Raw genomic sequence first — 13,574 nt, forward strand, 5'->3', positions numbered from 1 at the left:
AAAACAAATTATATCTATTGAATTGGAGTCTTGGGGATGTTCTACTGAGGAAAAATATAATGCCTGTGCTCTCCTTTAATTTCACTTAAAAAGCAGAACAAGTATCATGACTAAAAGCGTTGACACTTTTAGTGCCATCAGCAATCCCCGTTGTGGGCTCTGCTCCCAGGTGTTCTGAGGGCGGGCCAGGAAGCCTAGCACCTCAACCTGATCCCAGGCTGTTCCGTCTGTGGTCTGTGGGCGCCACAGCCTCGCTCCTACCCTCCCCAGGCAGGCGATTTTTGCCTCCCATCTCGCATTGAACTGGACCATTTCTTTCCATGGGAACAATTCAGTCTTCCTCAACCCAGGGAGAGTCTCTTCACTGTTTTCCTTCCGTATTTCTCCTCCCCCTGCTCCCTCTCCCTCTCCAACACCTCCTGTATGTATATTGGCTCTTCTGGATCTCTCCGGCATGCATGACCTTTTCTCTCACAGTTCTAGTTCCTTTATATTTGTTCTTTGAGTCTCAGAGTATCCCAGGAGCTTGTTTGCTAATTTTGTTTCAGTTCTCTGTTCCGATTTTAAAGCCTCCGTGGGGGGTTTCGGTTTGGAAATCCTTTTTTCAACCCCAAGAATTCTGTTGACAGGCCACCAGCCTTTGTTTCAATGCGGTGTCTCTCCAGCTATCGCTGAGAAGACAAAGTAGTGTTGGTAGGTTTTTATTTTTTTATTCTTCTAAGTTTTCTGTTGCTGCTGGAGCTAACTCGGTTTCATGGGCGTGGAGGGCTCCTTCACCGACCCTGGGGTATGCACTTGGGGTTGTCACCATGGGGACATTTGGGAGGCTCAGCCAGAAACCACACTCTGGGTTGGGTCAGGATCCCCTGCTTTGGAACACTGTCCTTCTCCCCCAGGGCAGCCTTGTTTTCTCAGGGACAGCAGCCCAAGGGCTTCACTCAGGGGCCCCCCGGCAATGCCAAGTTGGTCCCCACACGTCCCTTAGCCGGCTCACTGCGCCCTCCCCACGTGTGGGGGTCAAGCCTGTGCTCCTCGCCCCCGCCCCCGGGGGTCTGACCTTGGAGAGGGACTCCTGGTCGCCCCAGAACTTCTCCTCAGGCATCGGGTGCTTCTCTAATGGCAGTGAGCGCCTGCCCACCTCCAGGGGGTCCAAGCCGGACAGCAGCTGGCCCTGGCGTGCTTCCACAATCGACAGATGGAAGCGGCCATAGCCCCTGACCAGGGCCGCACGGGGCAGCTTCTGGGGCGGATGCGCAATGTCGCCGGAGGGGACCAAAAGCGGCTGTACTTCACACTGCTGTGACACTGTCTTCTTGCCCTTGTCCGGGGCTTCCGGGGAGCCGGGGGCGCAGGGTGGCTCCGAGGCCATCTCAGAGCCCCACCCGCTGGTTTGCCGACACCCAGCACCCCGGCCAGGCCACGAACGAACGGTGGCGCCACGCGCCTGCGCCCCGCGGCCGCTTCCTGGGAACGCCACGCCCTCCCCCTCGCTCTGCGATCTCGTTGCTTCCCCTCCACGCGGAGCACGCTTACTCCCAGAAAAACGGGGTTCCAGCCCTGGGCACAAAAGGAATGAGGCCAAGCATGTGAAACGAGCAGCCCCACCCCCAGGGCTTTCCTTTGGTTCTCCCTGGCTCCCTGTCCCAGGACGATTTCTGTGTGCCCTCGGCCTGCGCAGGGGTTCATGGCGGACCCACCTCACGTGAACAAGAGAGAAATGATCACTAGATCTAGAATGGGCCATGCATGAATTAAGATGCAGCTGTTGGAGGCGGGGACGCATATGAGAGTACGAAGGAGAGATGTGTCCCAATGTCAATGACAATAGGAGAGAACGAATGTCACCTCCAGTCAGGTAGCAGCCCCACAGATAGAAAAAGACTGGGTGGATATTCCACAACATTAAGGGTTGTCATCTCTGGGCGGCTGAAGTGGTCTTCTTCCTTCTTGCTATTTTTAAACTTGTTCAATTGTTCTGATCTTTCTATGAGGTCACTTTGAATGCCAGCACTTTTCTCAAAAGTCTGGTTAGTGCAGATGAGGCAGCCTGGGAGCGGGGCCCCAGGGCTGCAGAGCAAGGACCTGATGCCTGTGTGACTCGGGCTGTGGGCGCACACTCCCCAGTTCTTGGTATGGGAGACTATGTGGGACACTTGGGGGACATCCACCTGGAGAGGCTGAGGCCACCTGCCAGGACCCTGATGCTGGGCCCCCTGCTGGACTCCCAGCCACCACTCTCCACTAGGAGAGGCAAGAGCCACGTGCGGACCACCTCCCTCTCACACGAGTCCTTATGTAAGGCCAAATGTCTTTATCTGGACTCAGCTTTCCCCATTAACAAAACTAGAGAAAACCCTTCACTTTTCATTTCTTTTTTAAAGTTTCAGGAAAAAAAAAAAATCAAAAAGAAAATAGAAAAATTCCATTTTAATTAAACTGTACAGTCTGAATTATTTCCTCTGACACTAACTGAGGTTAAAAATAGAAATCAATTTCTGCAACCTTCCAAGGCAGCCTTTGAAATGTCAAGGTTTTAAAAATTATTTTACAGCATGAATTTACATATAAATACAATCTGTACAATGTATTAACTTAGCAATCAACGAGCTTCCATCATGGAGGAGATCTGGTACTGGGACAGACCAGGGCAGAATTCAATTACTGCCGCCTTAGTGGAAGACTTTTCAGCCTAGAAAAGGAAATAAAAGAGAGAGGACAATTAGATAAGAACCGAAAGCCAGACAGCTCCTTGGGGGCCGAGCACACCAGACCTCCCCAACTCGCAGTGGTACATCTGGACTCATAGAATACAGAGGACGACCACAGACCATGAAACCATCATTTGTTTATTTTTTTTTAATTAGAGAGAGAGAGAGCACAAGCAGGAGAGAGGGAGGGAGGGAGAAAGAGAGCGAGCGAGCGAGAGAGGGAGAATCTTAAGCAGGTTCCACACTCAGCTCGGAACCTGATGCAGGGCTCGATCCCATGACCTTGGGATCATAACCTGACCTGAAATCAAGAATCGGATGCTTAACCAACTGAACCACCCAGGCGCCCCTAGAAGCATCAGTTTAATCTGCATTCTTAAAAATGCTTCTCTGTCACCCCCAAACACACAGGGAGACTCAGTCTCCACATCTCATATTAGGACCTGTTTATAAAAGCAAGTTCTAATCCTACTCACCTAGCTCCTGTAGGACCTTTGGGAAGAGGCTGAAAAAAAACCATGTTTGCTCTAGGGCCAAGGGCTCCTGAGCTGGCAGTCTTAAATCTCAGCTTCATGCACACAAGGGTGTTCATTGACTACAGCTGGGTCACACTGGTTCTAGATCCTTGCTCAACAGCCCCAAAGTGAAAAACCACATGTCCGCAACAACAGAAGAGATGAACGCTCTGGTGTGGTCACATAAAGGGATACTCCCTGGCAATGAGGACGAACCAGCTGCTGCAGCTGATAACATGGGGGACTCTCACAAACCAATTCAAGAGTCATACATGGTTCCTTTAAGTAAAGTCCAAGCAGTAGAGTAACCAACGGTGACAGAAGAGGGGCTACCTCTGGGAATGCGGGTAGGCATGCCAAGTGGGAGGAGACACGAGCAGCTGTGGGGTGCTGGCGTATCCCTTGATCAGTCGGTGAGAATGCATGGAGCTGGAAGGTGATGGTCTGTGCACATATATGTATGTGTGTGCACTAAGGTGTTTGCTTAGCTGTATGATTCTACGTCTGTGAAATTCTAGAATGGGCAAGACAATCTGATAGAGACAGGAAGGAGAGGGGTGTCTCAGGGGAAAGGGGTGGAGGCGGCAGACCACGGTTCCACCCAGAACCAAGTGGCACTGTCACAGCAGAAAAGCATCAGGGCCCTTACCAAGAGTGACACTCCATGCCAGGTGCTGGGGATGCAAATGAGACCCCTGTGGTCATGAGCCTCCCACTGTCCTTTGCAGAAGACAGGGGTGAGGCACAAAGGGTAGAGGGCCCTCGGGGCTCCAAGGTTAGAACCCAGGAGGCTCGGTGGGGAGGAGCGGGGGGGACTAAACCTTTAACAACCACAAGAGTGAAGATTTAAGTGCACTCCACACCTCTGACCCTCCCTTCCTTGGAGAGAGGTGCTCTCAGGTGTGGGAAGAACCCCTCCAGCCCTCTTCCTGTGCAAGGATGTACATAAATGTACACACAGGGAAATCCAAAGGCCAGAGGACATTTTAACATTAACAGCACTGCCTGGATACACCGTTTTGCAGCTTTTGATCTCTTGATGGTAAGTTTTAGATGCCAATCAGCACACAGCTCTCTGCCCACATTTTCTGATTGCTGCACAGTGTCCCACAGCAAGCCCTGCTCCCGCCCTCCCACCACGCCCTCCAGATGGGCACTGAGGGGTGTCCCCGCTGGAATGACTCATCCGATGGCCCCAAATCCTCAAGAGTGAGGTTCTGTGGCCATGTGACCTAACCTCCCTGGGCCTGGCCGTCCCACCTGGGAGATGAGGGGACCCACGTGTCTGCCTCGCTGGAGTGCATGAGGACGAAATGAGCAATGCCCGTGGTGTGGGCACCTTACCATCACGCCGGCATGCAGGAGGAGAGGGAAATGTAAGTTGGCACAGCCACTTCAGGAGGCTCGGGATTAAACTGAAATGCTTATCTTTGTATTTTTGAATCATGAGAATCTGCTGTCTGTTCTGAAGAAGTAAATGGAAATGAACAAGGGGGTGGCACTTGTATTTCCAGACAGCAAGATATACCTACAAGGCCACAGTAGTTAATGCAGGTGGGTAGAACAACATCAAATGGCTAAGAAACCAGAGTAGAGAATGGAGGAGGAGGCCCTCAAAGGCATGGGGACTAAGAATAGGACCAAGCTACTCTTCCTTTAATGAGCTGGTTCAGCAGGTAGGGCTGACATGGCCAGGCTCACCTGTGCCTCCCCTTTCATCCTGGGCCCGCAGATGGACTTCCCCTTCCTGGCTCCGTGGGGGCCAGGCTGTGCAGCAGTGAAGACTGTGACATCCAGATAGGACGGCAACAACCCCCAGCGCCACCCTCCACCCGTCCCCTCCTAGGAGGGCCATGCACCGAAGTGGAACACACTGGGGTCCTGAGTACCTTTCTTGGTTTTCTTTCTTTCTTTTTTCTTTCTTTTTCGATATACATATCGATCATTTCTGACGTTTGCCTCTCAGCAAATACACGGAGATTCCAACAAGCCTTGGAAGGTTTCTGAAAACCAGTGCCCCCCACTGCCTACCTTCTCAGCAGTTCCTGGGGTGACAGGTCTACAGTCCCTTCTTCACCACTCGGGCTGTCGCTGCTGTCTGTACTCTCAGAACTACTGCTCTTCTCTGGTTTTTTATTCTTTTGCTTGCCTTTGTGTTTGTGCTTCCGGTGTTTCTTTTTCTGAAAAAGAAAAGGGCGGTGGGGGAGGGGGGACAACTGGGTGTTTCCCTCCCTGACTGGGCACAATGACAGGCTAAAGAGGCATTTGGTTGCCGGAGTCATTCAAAAACAAAGACAAAACATCTCATTTGGAGCGAGCTTCAGTCTACGATGGGACAGACCAGACCACACAGCTGCGCGCACACACTCTGAACTGACCCTGTGGCAACAGACACGGCAGAACCGGGCAGACGTGGTCAGGATGCCATCTTGACACTTAGCCCCCATCTATCTCCTCCAAGGTTGACGAGGGAGACAAAGGCAAGAGAAACGTAGGTTCAATGAAATCTCCTTACAGCTTGCAGCCCATTGATACACACCACCGATAGAAACGTGCAGAGTGTGACCTTCCTCGAGGAACTCGTGGCTGCCTTAGTGCCTTCATGTTGACGTTCGATTAAAGACTAAAAGTAACCTTAAGAGCAGCTAGCCCCTCAAGGTCCTGAAAGCCTTGCTTCCAAATTCCTTCGAAACTTACTTAAAAGTATATAATCAGTCACTCTCACAACCCCGGTGCAGCTCTTTGTGCCTTGGGTCCTGTGCCCGTGCTTTAATAAAATCACCTTTTGGCACCAAAAGCGTTTCAAGAATTCTTTCTCAGCCGTTTGCTCATGAACCGTGCTTCACCATGTCATCAAGGTGACCCCTGCCACCTCGCACGAACCTGACTGGGGCCACGTTGTTGGGCACATGTGATAAACTACGTATCAGGATGGCACAATGAGAAGCACAATGAAGAAAACAGTAGAAGGTCAGAGAACAGCAGATACGCTGGTAAGAAACGAATGAATTTGGTTTTCAAACCTGGCAGCACCAGTTTTTCCCTGTCACACAAGAGGATGTTCATCATCTTCCCTGCTCAGGAATCCTTTCTTTCTGGCAGCCAATCACGGAGCTGTTTGTTCTCAATTCCACCACTGTCCTGACCACTCTGGGGCCCAACACTAACGTCAACTGAATTAAAAGCCTGTGCCATCGCTGAAAACACACGGATGGTGGGACAGGGGTGTCAAAGTGAAAGCACGCGCTACTCTTCCAAAGTTCCTTGACCTCCAACAGCAAGCTTTGAACCCAACTCTCTATCCATAATGATGACAGAGCAGTTGAGGAAAAACGTTCAAAAGAATATCTTCATCTGATATTGAATGAGTAACCAATTAACACTACTTTATTAAGATTCAACCATTACTCCCAAGTATTTAAATGTCCTTTCCTCCTACCTTTTCAGGTTCACAAATAAAATGTTTTTAAAGTAGAACTGAATAATTAAAATAGTCTGCCTGAAAGAAAAACAAAATTCCTGCAAACTGAAGGCGTACATGAGTGTCCACATTCCTGCCAAGGTATGGAGAGGCCTGTGTGCCCCCACCTCGGCCCCCAGATATTCTCCCTGCCTGGCTTCCCCTGTCACCCCTGGGGGCTTGTCTGCATGACAGAAGCAGGGACATCAGAGCCTGCACGCTGTCCAAGATGCCCGGAAGTTACTTACCTTCTCTTTCCTCCGTCTGTGCTCTTTCTTGGTCTTATGTTTTTCTTTGTTTTTTTTATGTTTCTCTTTCTGAGGTGCCTCAAGTTTCTGACGAACATCTGAAACACAAACGTAACACATGAACTATTGGGGAAAATAAAGCCCAAATTGTTGAACAAGGAATGTGACGTAGGTGGAATGTTTAACATTAAGGTGGGACTCCTGCCCTGCCTCGCTGACAAACAGGTTACCTGTCACCTGGTAGCTCTATATTTAGAAACTGCCAGAAGCCTCAACGCAAGACTTGTGTGAGCCAACCCGTATCTTGCCACAGCCTTATCTGCCAGATGAGTCAGATGGACATAGAGTCGGGGGAGAAAAAGCACAAGCCTGTTTTAATTTAACATCCTCAGGCAGCTCAGGAGACAGACCAGAGTCTGAACCTCAGCTTGGCCGCCAGCTCCTCCCTGACCTTCCGCACGTTGCTCAACCTCTCCAAGCCTCAGTTTCCCCATCTATGAATAGTGACAGGAAGAATCCTTGCTCTCTCTGGGACACAGAGGATTGGACGGAACCGTGCACATGAATCCCGTAGCCTAGAATCTGGCACATAAACGTCAGCTCCCCTCACATCATCCTCCCTTTACTAAAGCACATTACATATGCGTTTTATCTTCTAAGTTGAAAAGAAACCCTAGAAAATTAGCATGAAAACAACATAATGTACATAATCATTAAAAAGGACCAAGCAAGTAGCATACACTTAAATTCTCCACCTCCAAACTCTGACCAAAATGTTTTCATAGGTCATCAACCTCCAGGTCACCAAACCAACAAAAATCAATTTTTTCCACCTAAAGAAAAGTTTCAAGGGAATTCAGAAGAATGGATATTTTCCAAATCTAGGTAACAGGTGCCTGTAACTCTCTGGTCCTATTGTTTGGTCAGATATTTTAAAATCGGACTTCTCCAAACTTTTGTTTTTTAAGTGCTTGTTTTTGAAAAACCATTCCCCCTCAAAAACCCGCAGACAAAATTAAGTAATTAACTATTACAGGGATATCAAGGACGGTCTGGGAAATGGGAATAAATAACTTTGCTCTTAAATTCCAATACACTTACTTTAAGCTGGAGATCTGAACTAGAGCAAATAAGAAATGCATTCATTTCAATTTTTCAAAACATCACACTTTTTATCACCTCTTTGAAGGCTGGCTTAATTAATCAAACCAATGTTTACACGTGGGTGCTATAGGAAACTATGAAGCAGATAACAGAATTATGTCATTTATATACCTGGGCCAGGTTATCAGATGTTTGTTAACCTGGCCTTCAAGGAGATGATAATCCAGTCTAAACATTTTAACAAAACTGTCCATTTAAGACACTGAATGGAAGTTGTTGACCGATACTGGGGACGGAGGATGGACTGTGTTTACTTCTGAAAGAATTACTTTTGCTTTATTTGCTACATCAGCCAACACACAAAAAAGTCTCAGACTACCATTCTCCCTACAATTCCTCACCCATCTCCGTGTCCTAGATTTTTACTTTTTTATTTCTGTAAGTGACAACATTTGAGATACTCGGGACTCTATTATATATAACGGAAAGTTGAAGGAAAAAAAAGTTTAAAGGTCTCAGGCTGTAAAGCAACAATTCTCATTTAGGCACTAGGTGGAAGTAATGAGATGCAAAATGTAGCTAAGAACAAAAAAACCAGAAACAAACGTATGTACAGTTGATCTCAAACAACACAAGTTTGAGCCGTGCAGCTCCACCATGGTGGGGTTTTGTTTTTTTTTTTAAGTAAATCCAGTACAGTACGGTAAACATGTTTTCTCTTATGATTTTCTTAATAACAGTTGCTTTTCTCTAGCTTACTTTACTGTAAGAACACAAGATATAATACATATATATATGTATTATATAATATAATATATTATATATATAATATAACATATATAACATATATAATATATGTTAATCAACTGTTCATGTCATCAGTAAGGCTTCTGGGCCACAGTTGGGTATTAACAGTTAAGTTTTGGGGGGAGAACAAAGCTATATGCAGATTTTCAACTGTGCATGGTGTTGGCGCCCCTAAACCCCGCCTTGCTCACAGGTCAACTGTAGGTATCTGGTCAGCCTCGTGTTGGCCTAGATGGGCGGAAGTGATAACACGGTTAGAGCTGTCACAGCTCAGGGGAGACGCTGGTGCCGATGCAAACAGGTGAACCAAGGAGCTCTCAACTCACTGGGGCAGAAGACGGGAGGCAGCCGTGGGCCGAACGCTTCTCTTTCGTCTATCTGCATCTTTTGTATCGGAAAGGAAGGTGCGGGCTCCTGGGCTACCGGCTCGCTAGCTGAAAAACACCAGGGTATTAATTTTGTCTATTTATGTTAGTATTAACTGATATTTTACTAATATTAACCTGTTCGAATCTTTAATCAATACCTGTTGCCACCAGATAACGTCAGCTTTTCTTTACCACTTTGCTGAGGACACAGCAGGCAAACCTGACCTCCAACCTCGGGGACATTCGAGCTGGGAATTCAGTCGCACGAGGCACCTGCAAGCAAGTGCGCCAGTGGCGACAACACAGGGGCATATACAGCACACGCTCCAGGTCACCTCACTGAGACCTCAAGGGTTGCAAGATGTCCTCGAGGGAAGATATCCTCAGAGAAGAAGACAAACTTACAAACAGGGATCTAAGACAGTCCCAGCTCAGAAAGCTTAATTTCACTGAAAATAAATGATCAAAGAGGGGGAAAAGCGAATATAAACACACTATCATGTTCACATTGGTAATGCCATTTTTTAAACAGATGACTATGTTTTCATACAGAGGAAAGAAAAATGCACAAAACCTGGCAGAGCATGCATCAAAGTATTGACAGCGTTTATCTCGGGGAAGCGGGATTCCAAGGATCCTGGGCTTTCTACAGTTCTATATTTGTAGACTTTTACAGTTCAAATATATATCGCTTTGTAATAACAAACAAGCTGGTTACTTTTTTCCACAGAAATAGGAAATAGGCAAGTGCAAACTGCCTAAGAATAAGCGATGTTTTAGATCTCTATGCAACTTCTTGGTTCAAGGCCCTCAAAACTTATACCCAAGTCTACCACACACTGTCGGGGCTAGAAACCCCTCTCCCCCCCCCCCCCCCGCCAAAAGGCTGAGATGGAAAATTCTGTCCACCCACCCAAGCATCTGAAAAACCTCCCACCCTTACAAGCGCCCAATGACTTCCTTTCCCGTCCAAACTCCCGGCTGGCAGAAGTGCCCTGTACACTTCAGGACCAAAAGTTGCCAATAATCCTAGCACCTCGTCATCAACCAATTAAAAAAAAAAAAAAAAAACACGCAATTTTTTAAACAAAAATTCTACTATTTTTTAAATTCTTCTCAACTAAGATAAGTGGGAAAAAGGGTATTATCAAACATAACTATCATAAAAATGCACCAGAGATTTACATCCAAATCCACAACTGAAAATATACAAGATTAAAACATCGCTGCCCGCTAATTCTCCTGGTTTGAAACTGCACACTAAACAAAAAAGCAGCTTCTCTAGACACATCCTCATTTTCTCCTTTAGATCCCCAAGTCTAAAGTAGCGACATACCACGTGCCACGGATGATGTTTCTGCCGAGTCAGTTTCTTGGGAGCTTTTGAAGTCAGCTTCCCCGGTACCTGCCTGATCATCCTCACTGTCGCCTTGCTCATCCTCAGAGGATGAGGACTTCTCATCGGAGGAGCTGGCAAAGATGGCCTTAAATAAGTCCATGGATGGGCGGCTCCCTTCTCCTTCAGTCTGTGAATCCACACCTTTGCTTACACTCTGTATTAACAATGAAACGAGTCAGGAATGAAGAAGCAGAGGTGAGGGGAGTCAGACGTTCTGGAAACACACACACACACACACACACACACACACACACACACACTCTTATGTTCATGCTCAGGTACATGGGCCTCCGTACCACACACGGTCTAACTAGACAATGGCCACTCACATGGCATTTATTCTTGTGATGTTTCTGGTTCAGCAACTGCAGAGCGAGCTGACCGGTAGAAGTAGCTGAAGGTTCTCACGGAGACAGGTCACTAATCAGAATTGCAAAGGACTCCCAGAAACGCACTTGGAACCAGCACAGTGCTTGTGTCCCGTTTTCAAGAGTCTATCAGCCTTCAGAGGTCCAAAATTAGAGGTCAATGAAGGCAGGGGCCTGAACCTAATTAGGTCGATTGTCTGCTAAAGCAAACCTTCGCCACTCCCCCTCAAATGTAAACAAGACCTAAGGTGGGAATGCAAACTGGCGCAGCCGCTCTGGAAAACAGCGTGGAGGTTCCTCAGAAAATTAAAAATAGACCTACCCTATGACCCGGCAAGAGCACTGCTAGGAATTGACCCAAGGGATACAGGAGTGCTGATGCACCGGGGCACTTGTACCCCAGTGTTTATAGCAGCACTTTCAACAACAGCCAAATAATGGAAAGAGCCTAAATGTCCATCAGCTGATGAATGGATAAAGAAATTGTGGTTTATATACACGATGGAATACTACGTGGCAATGAGAAAGAATGAAATCGGGCCTTTTGTAGCAACGTGGATGGAACTGGAGAGTGTGATGCTAAGTGAAATAAGTCAGGCACAGAAAGACAGATACCATATGTTTTCACTCCTGTGTGGATCCTGAGAAACTTAACAGAAGACCATGGGGGAGGGGAAGAAAAAAAAATGGTTAGAGAGGGAGGGAGCCAAAACATAAGAGACTCCTAAAAACTGAGAACTGAGGGTGGATGGGGGGTGGGAGGGAGGGGTGGGTGGGTGAGGGGTACTGAGGGATGCTGTGGGTACTGATGGGTGCTGTTGGGATGAGCACTGGGTGTTGTATGGAAACCAATTGGACAACAAATTTCATAAAAAAAATACTGAGAACAAACTGAGGGTTGATGGGGGGTGGGGGGAGAGAGAAAAGGGGGTGATGGGCACTGAGGAGGGCACCTCTTGGGATGAGTACTGGGTGTTGTATGGAAACCAATTTGACAATAAATTATATATATTAAAAAATAAATAAACAAACAAGACCCAAGGTCTTATAACATAATGTCCAAAATGTCAAAATGTCCAGGATGCAATCCAAAATTACTTGGTATACAACCAATCAGGAAAACCTCAACTGGCAAAAGACAATTGATGGACGCTAACCCCAAAATGATAAAAATGTTGGAATTATGTGGCAGACTTTAAAGCAGCTATTATAAGCATGCTCCAAGAACAAGGCCAAACAGACGGAAAGATGAAAAGGTCTCAGCGAATAAAGAAAAGATATAAAGGAGAACCAAATGAGGATTTTAGAAATGAAAAATACAATAACCAAAATAAGAAATTCACTAGATGGGCTCAAAATAACAGCGGAACAGACATGACAGAAGAAAGAGTCAATGAACTTGATGGCAGATCAATAGAAATGATCTGATTTAAACAGAGAGAGAAAAAGAGACCAAAAAGAGGCCTGTGGGCCAATATCAAAAAGTCTAACATTTATGTCATCAGAGTCACAGGAGGGGAGTGAGAGTGTGGAGCAGAGAAAATAATGGCTGAAAACGTCCCAGATCTGGTGAAAAACAAGATTCAGGAAGCTCAGCAAAACCGCAAACAAAAGAATCTTGAGGAAACCCACACTCATACATCATAACCAAACAGCAAAAACCAAGGACAAAGTACAAATCTTGAGCAGCCAGAGGACAAATCACATCATTCTAAGGAGGGGAACATGTTGAATAACTAAATTTCTCATCGTCAAGCAGGAAGGCCAGAGGGAAGCGGTACAACACTCGTAAAGGGTTAAAAGGAAAGTCCTATTGACCCAGAATTCTGTATCTGGCAAAAACACCCTTTAGGAATGCAGATAAAACACACATTCTCAGGGGCGCCTGGGTGGCTCGGTCCATTAAGCGTCCGACTTCAGCTCAGGTCATGATCTCGCGGTCCGTGAGTTCGAGCCCCACGTCGGGCTCTGTGCTGACCGCTCAGAGCCTGGAGCCTGTTTCAGATTCTGTGTTTCCCTCTCTCTCTGCCCCTCCCCTGTTCATGCTCTGTCTCTCTCTGTCTCAAAAATAACTAAATGTTAAAAAAAATTTAAAAAAACACACACACATTCTCAGATGAAGGAAAATTAAGAGAACTGCCCTCTCGAGTTAGAACTTCTCTAAAAGCACTGCTAAGTAAGGGGAGTCCCTCAGAGGGAATGATAGGAGGGAGAGCTGGCACTTCAGGAAGGAGGAAAGAGCAACAGTAATGGTAAATATCCAAGTAAATAAAACGGACTGTCATCTCACCAGTTCTTTAAACATGTCCAACAAGTGGAAGCAAAAATTAAAACACTGTCTCATGAGGTTTTCAGCGCATGTGCACATAATACATAAGGCAACATCATAAAGCTGGAGAGTGAAGGGACCTACAGAGTGGGAGAGATTCTATATTCCCCTTGACGTGATAAAATATCAATTCCAATTAAACTGTGGGAAAATAAGCATGTATATGATAGAGCAATCATTAACAAAATAGAGTTAATGGGGCGCCTGGGTGGCTCAGTCGGTTAAGTGTCCAACTTTGGCCAGGTCATGATCTCACAGCTTGTGAGTT

At 46.8% G+C, this 13,574-nt stretch overlaps 2 protein-coding genes across 4 annotated transcripts in view; both read right to left on the reverse strand.

Annotated features, from left to right (window-relative positions):
* WDR88 (WD repeat domain 88) overlaps positions 1-2,306 on the reverse strand; it is a 47,832-nt gene extending 45,526 nt beyond the window's left edge. The window contains exon 1 of one of the 2 annotated variants that reach the window (XR_009255596.1): positions 1,058-2,306. Coding sequence is in view for 1 of the 2 variants with exons in the window: in XM_058706151.1 (XP_058562134.1) it covers positions 1,058-1,369 (312 nt within the window). In the remaining variant the exon portion in view is untranslated. The remainder of the gene's footprint in view (positions 1-1,057) is intronic. The other variant, XM_058706151.1, reaches the window with a different exon arrangement.
* A 106-nt stretch (positions 2,307-2,412) lies between these two features.
* The window catches only part of GPATCH1 (G-patch domain containing 1), a 40,200-nt gene continuing 29,038 nt past the window's right edge, over positions 2,413-13,574 (reverse strand). For both annotated transcript variants that reach the window (XM_058706150.1, XM_058706149.1), the window contains exons 16-20: positions 10,547-10,763; positions 9,169-9,276; positions 6,932-7,029; positions 5,255-5,403; positions 2,413-2,689 (exon numbers count right to left, since the gene is read on the reverse strand). In XM_058706150.1, the coding sequence (XP_058562133.1) occupies positions 2,659-2,689; positions 5,255-5,403; positions 6,932-7,029; positions 9,169-9,276; positions 10,547-10,763 (603 nt within the window). In that variant the 3' untranslated portion in view covers positions 2,413-2,658. The remainder of the gene's footprint in view (positions 2,690-5,254; positions 5,404-6,931; positions 7,030-9,168; positions 9,277-10,546; positions 10,764-13,574) is intronic.

Source organism: Neofelis nebulosa, chromosome 17 (assembly GCF_028018385.1).
Source record: "Neofelis nebulosa isolate mNeoNeb1 chromosome 17, mNeoNeb1.pri, whole genome shotgun sequence".
Lineage (NCBI taxonomy): Eukaryota > Metazoa > Chordata > Mammalia > Carnivora > Felidae > Neofelis > Neofelis nebulosa.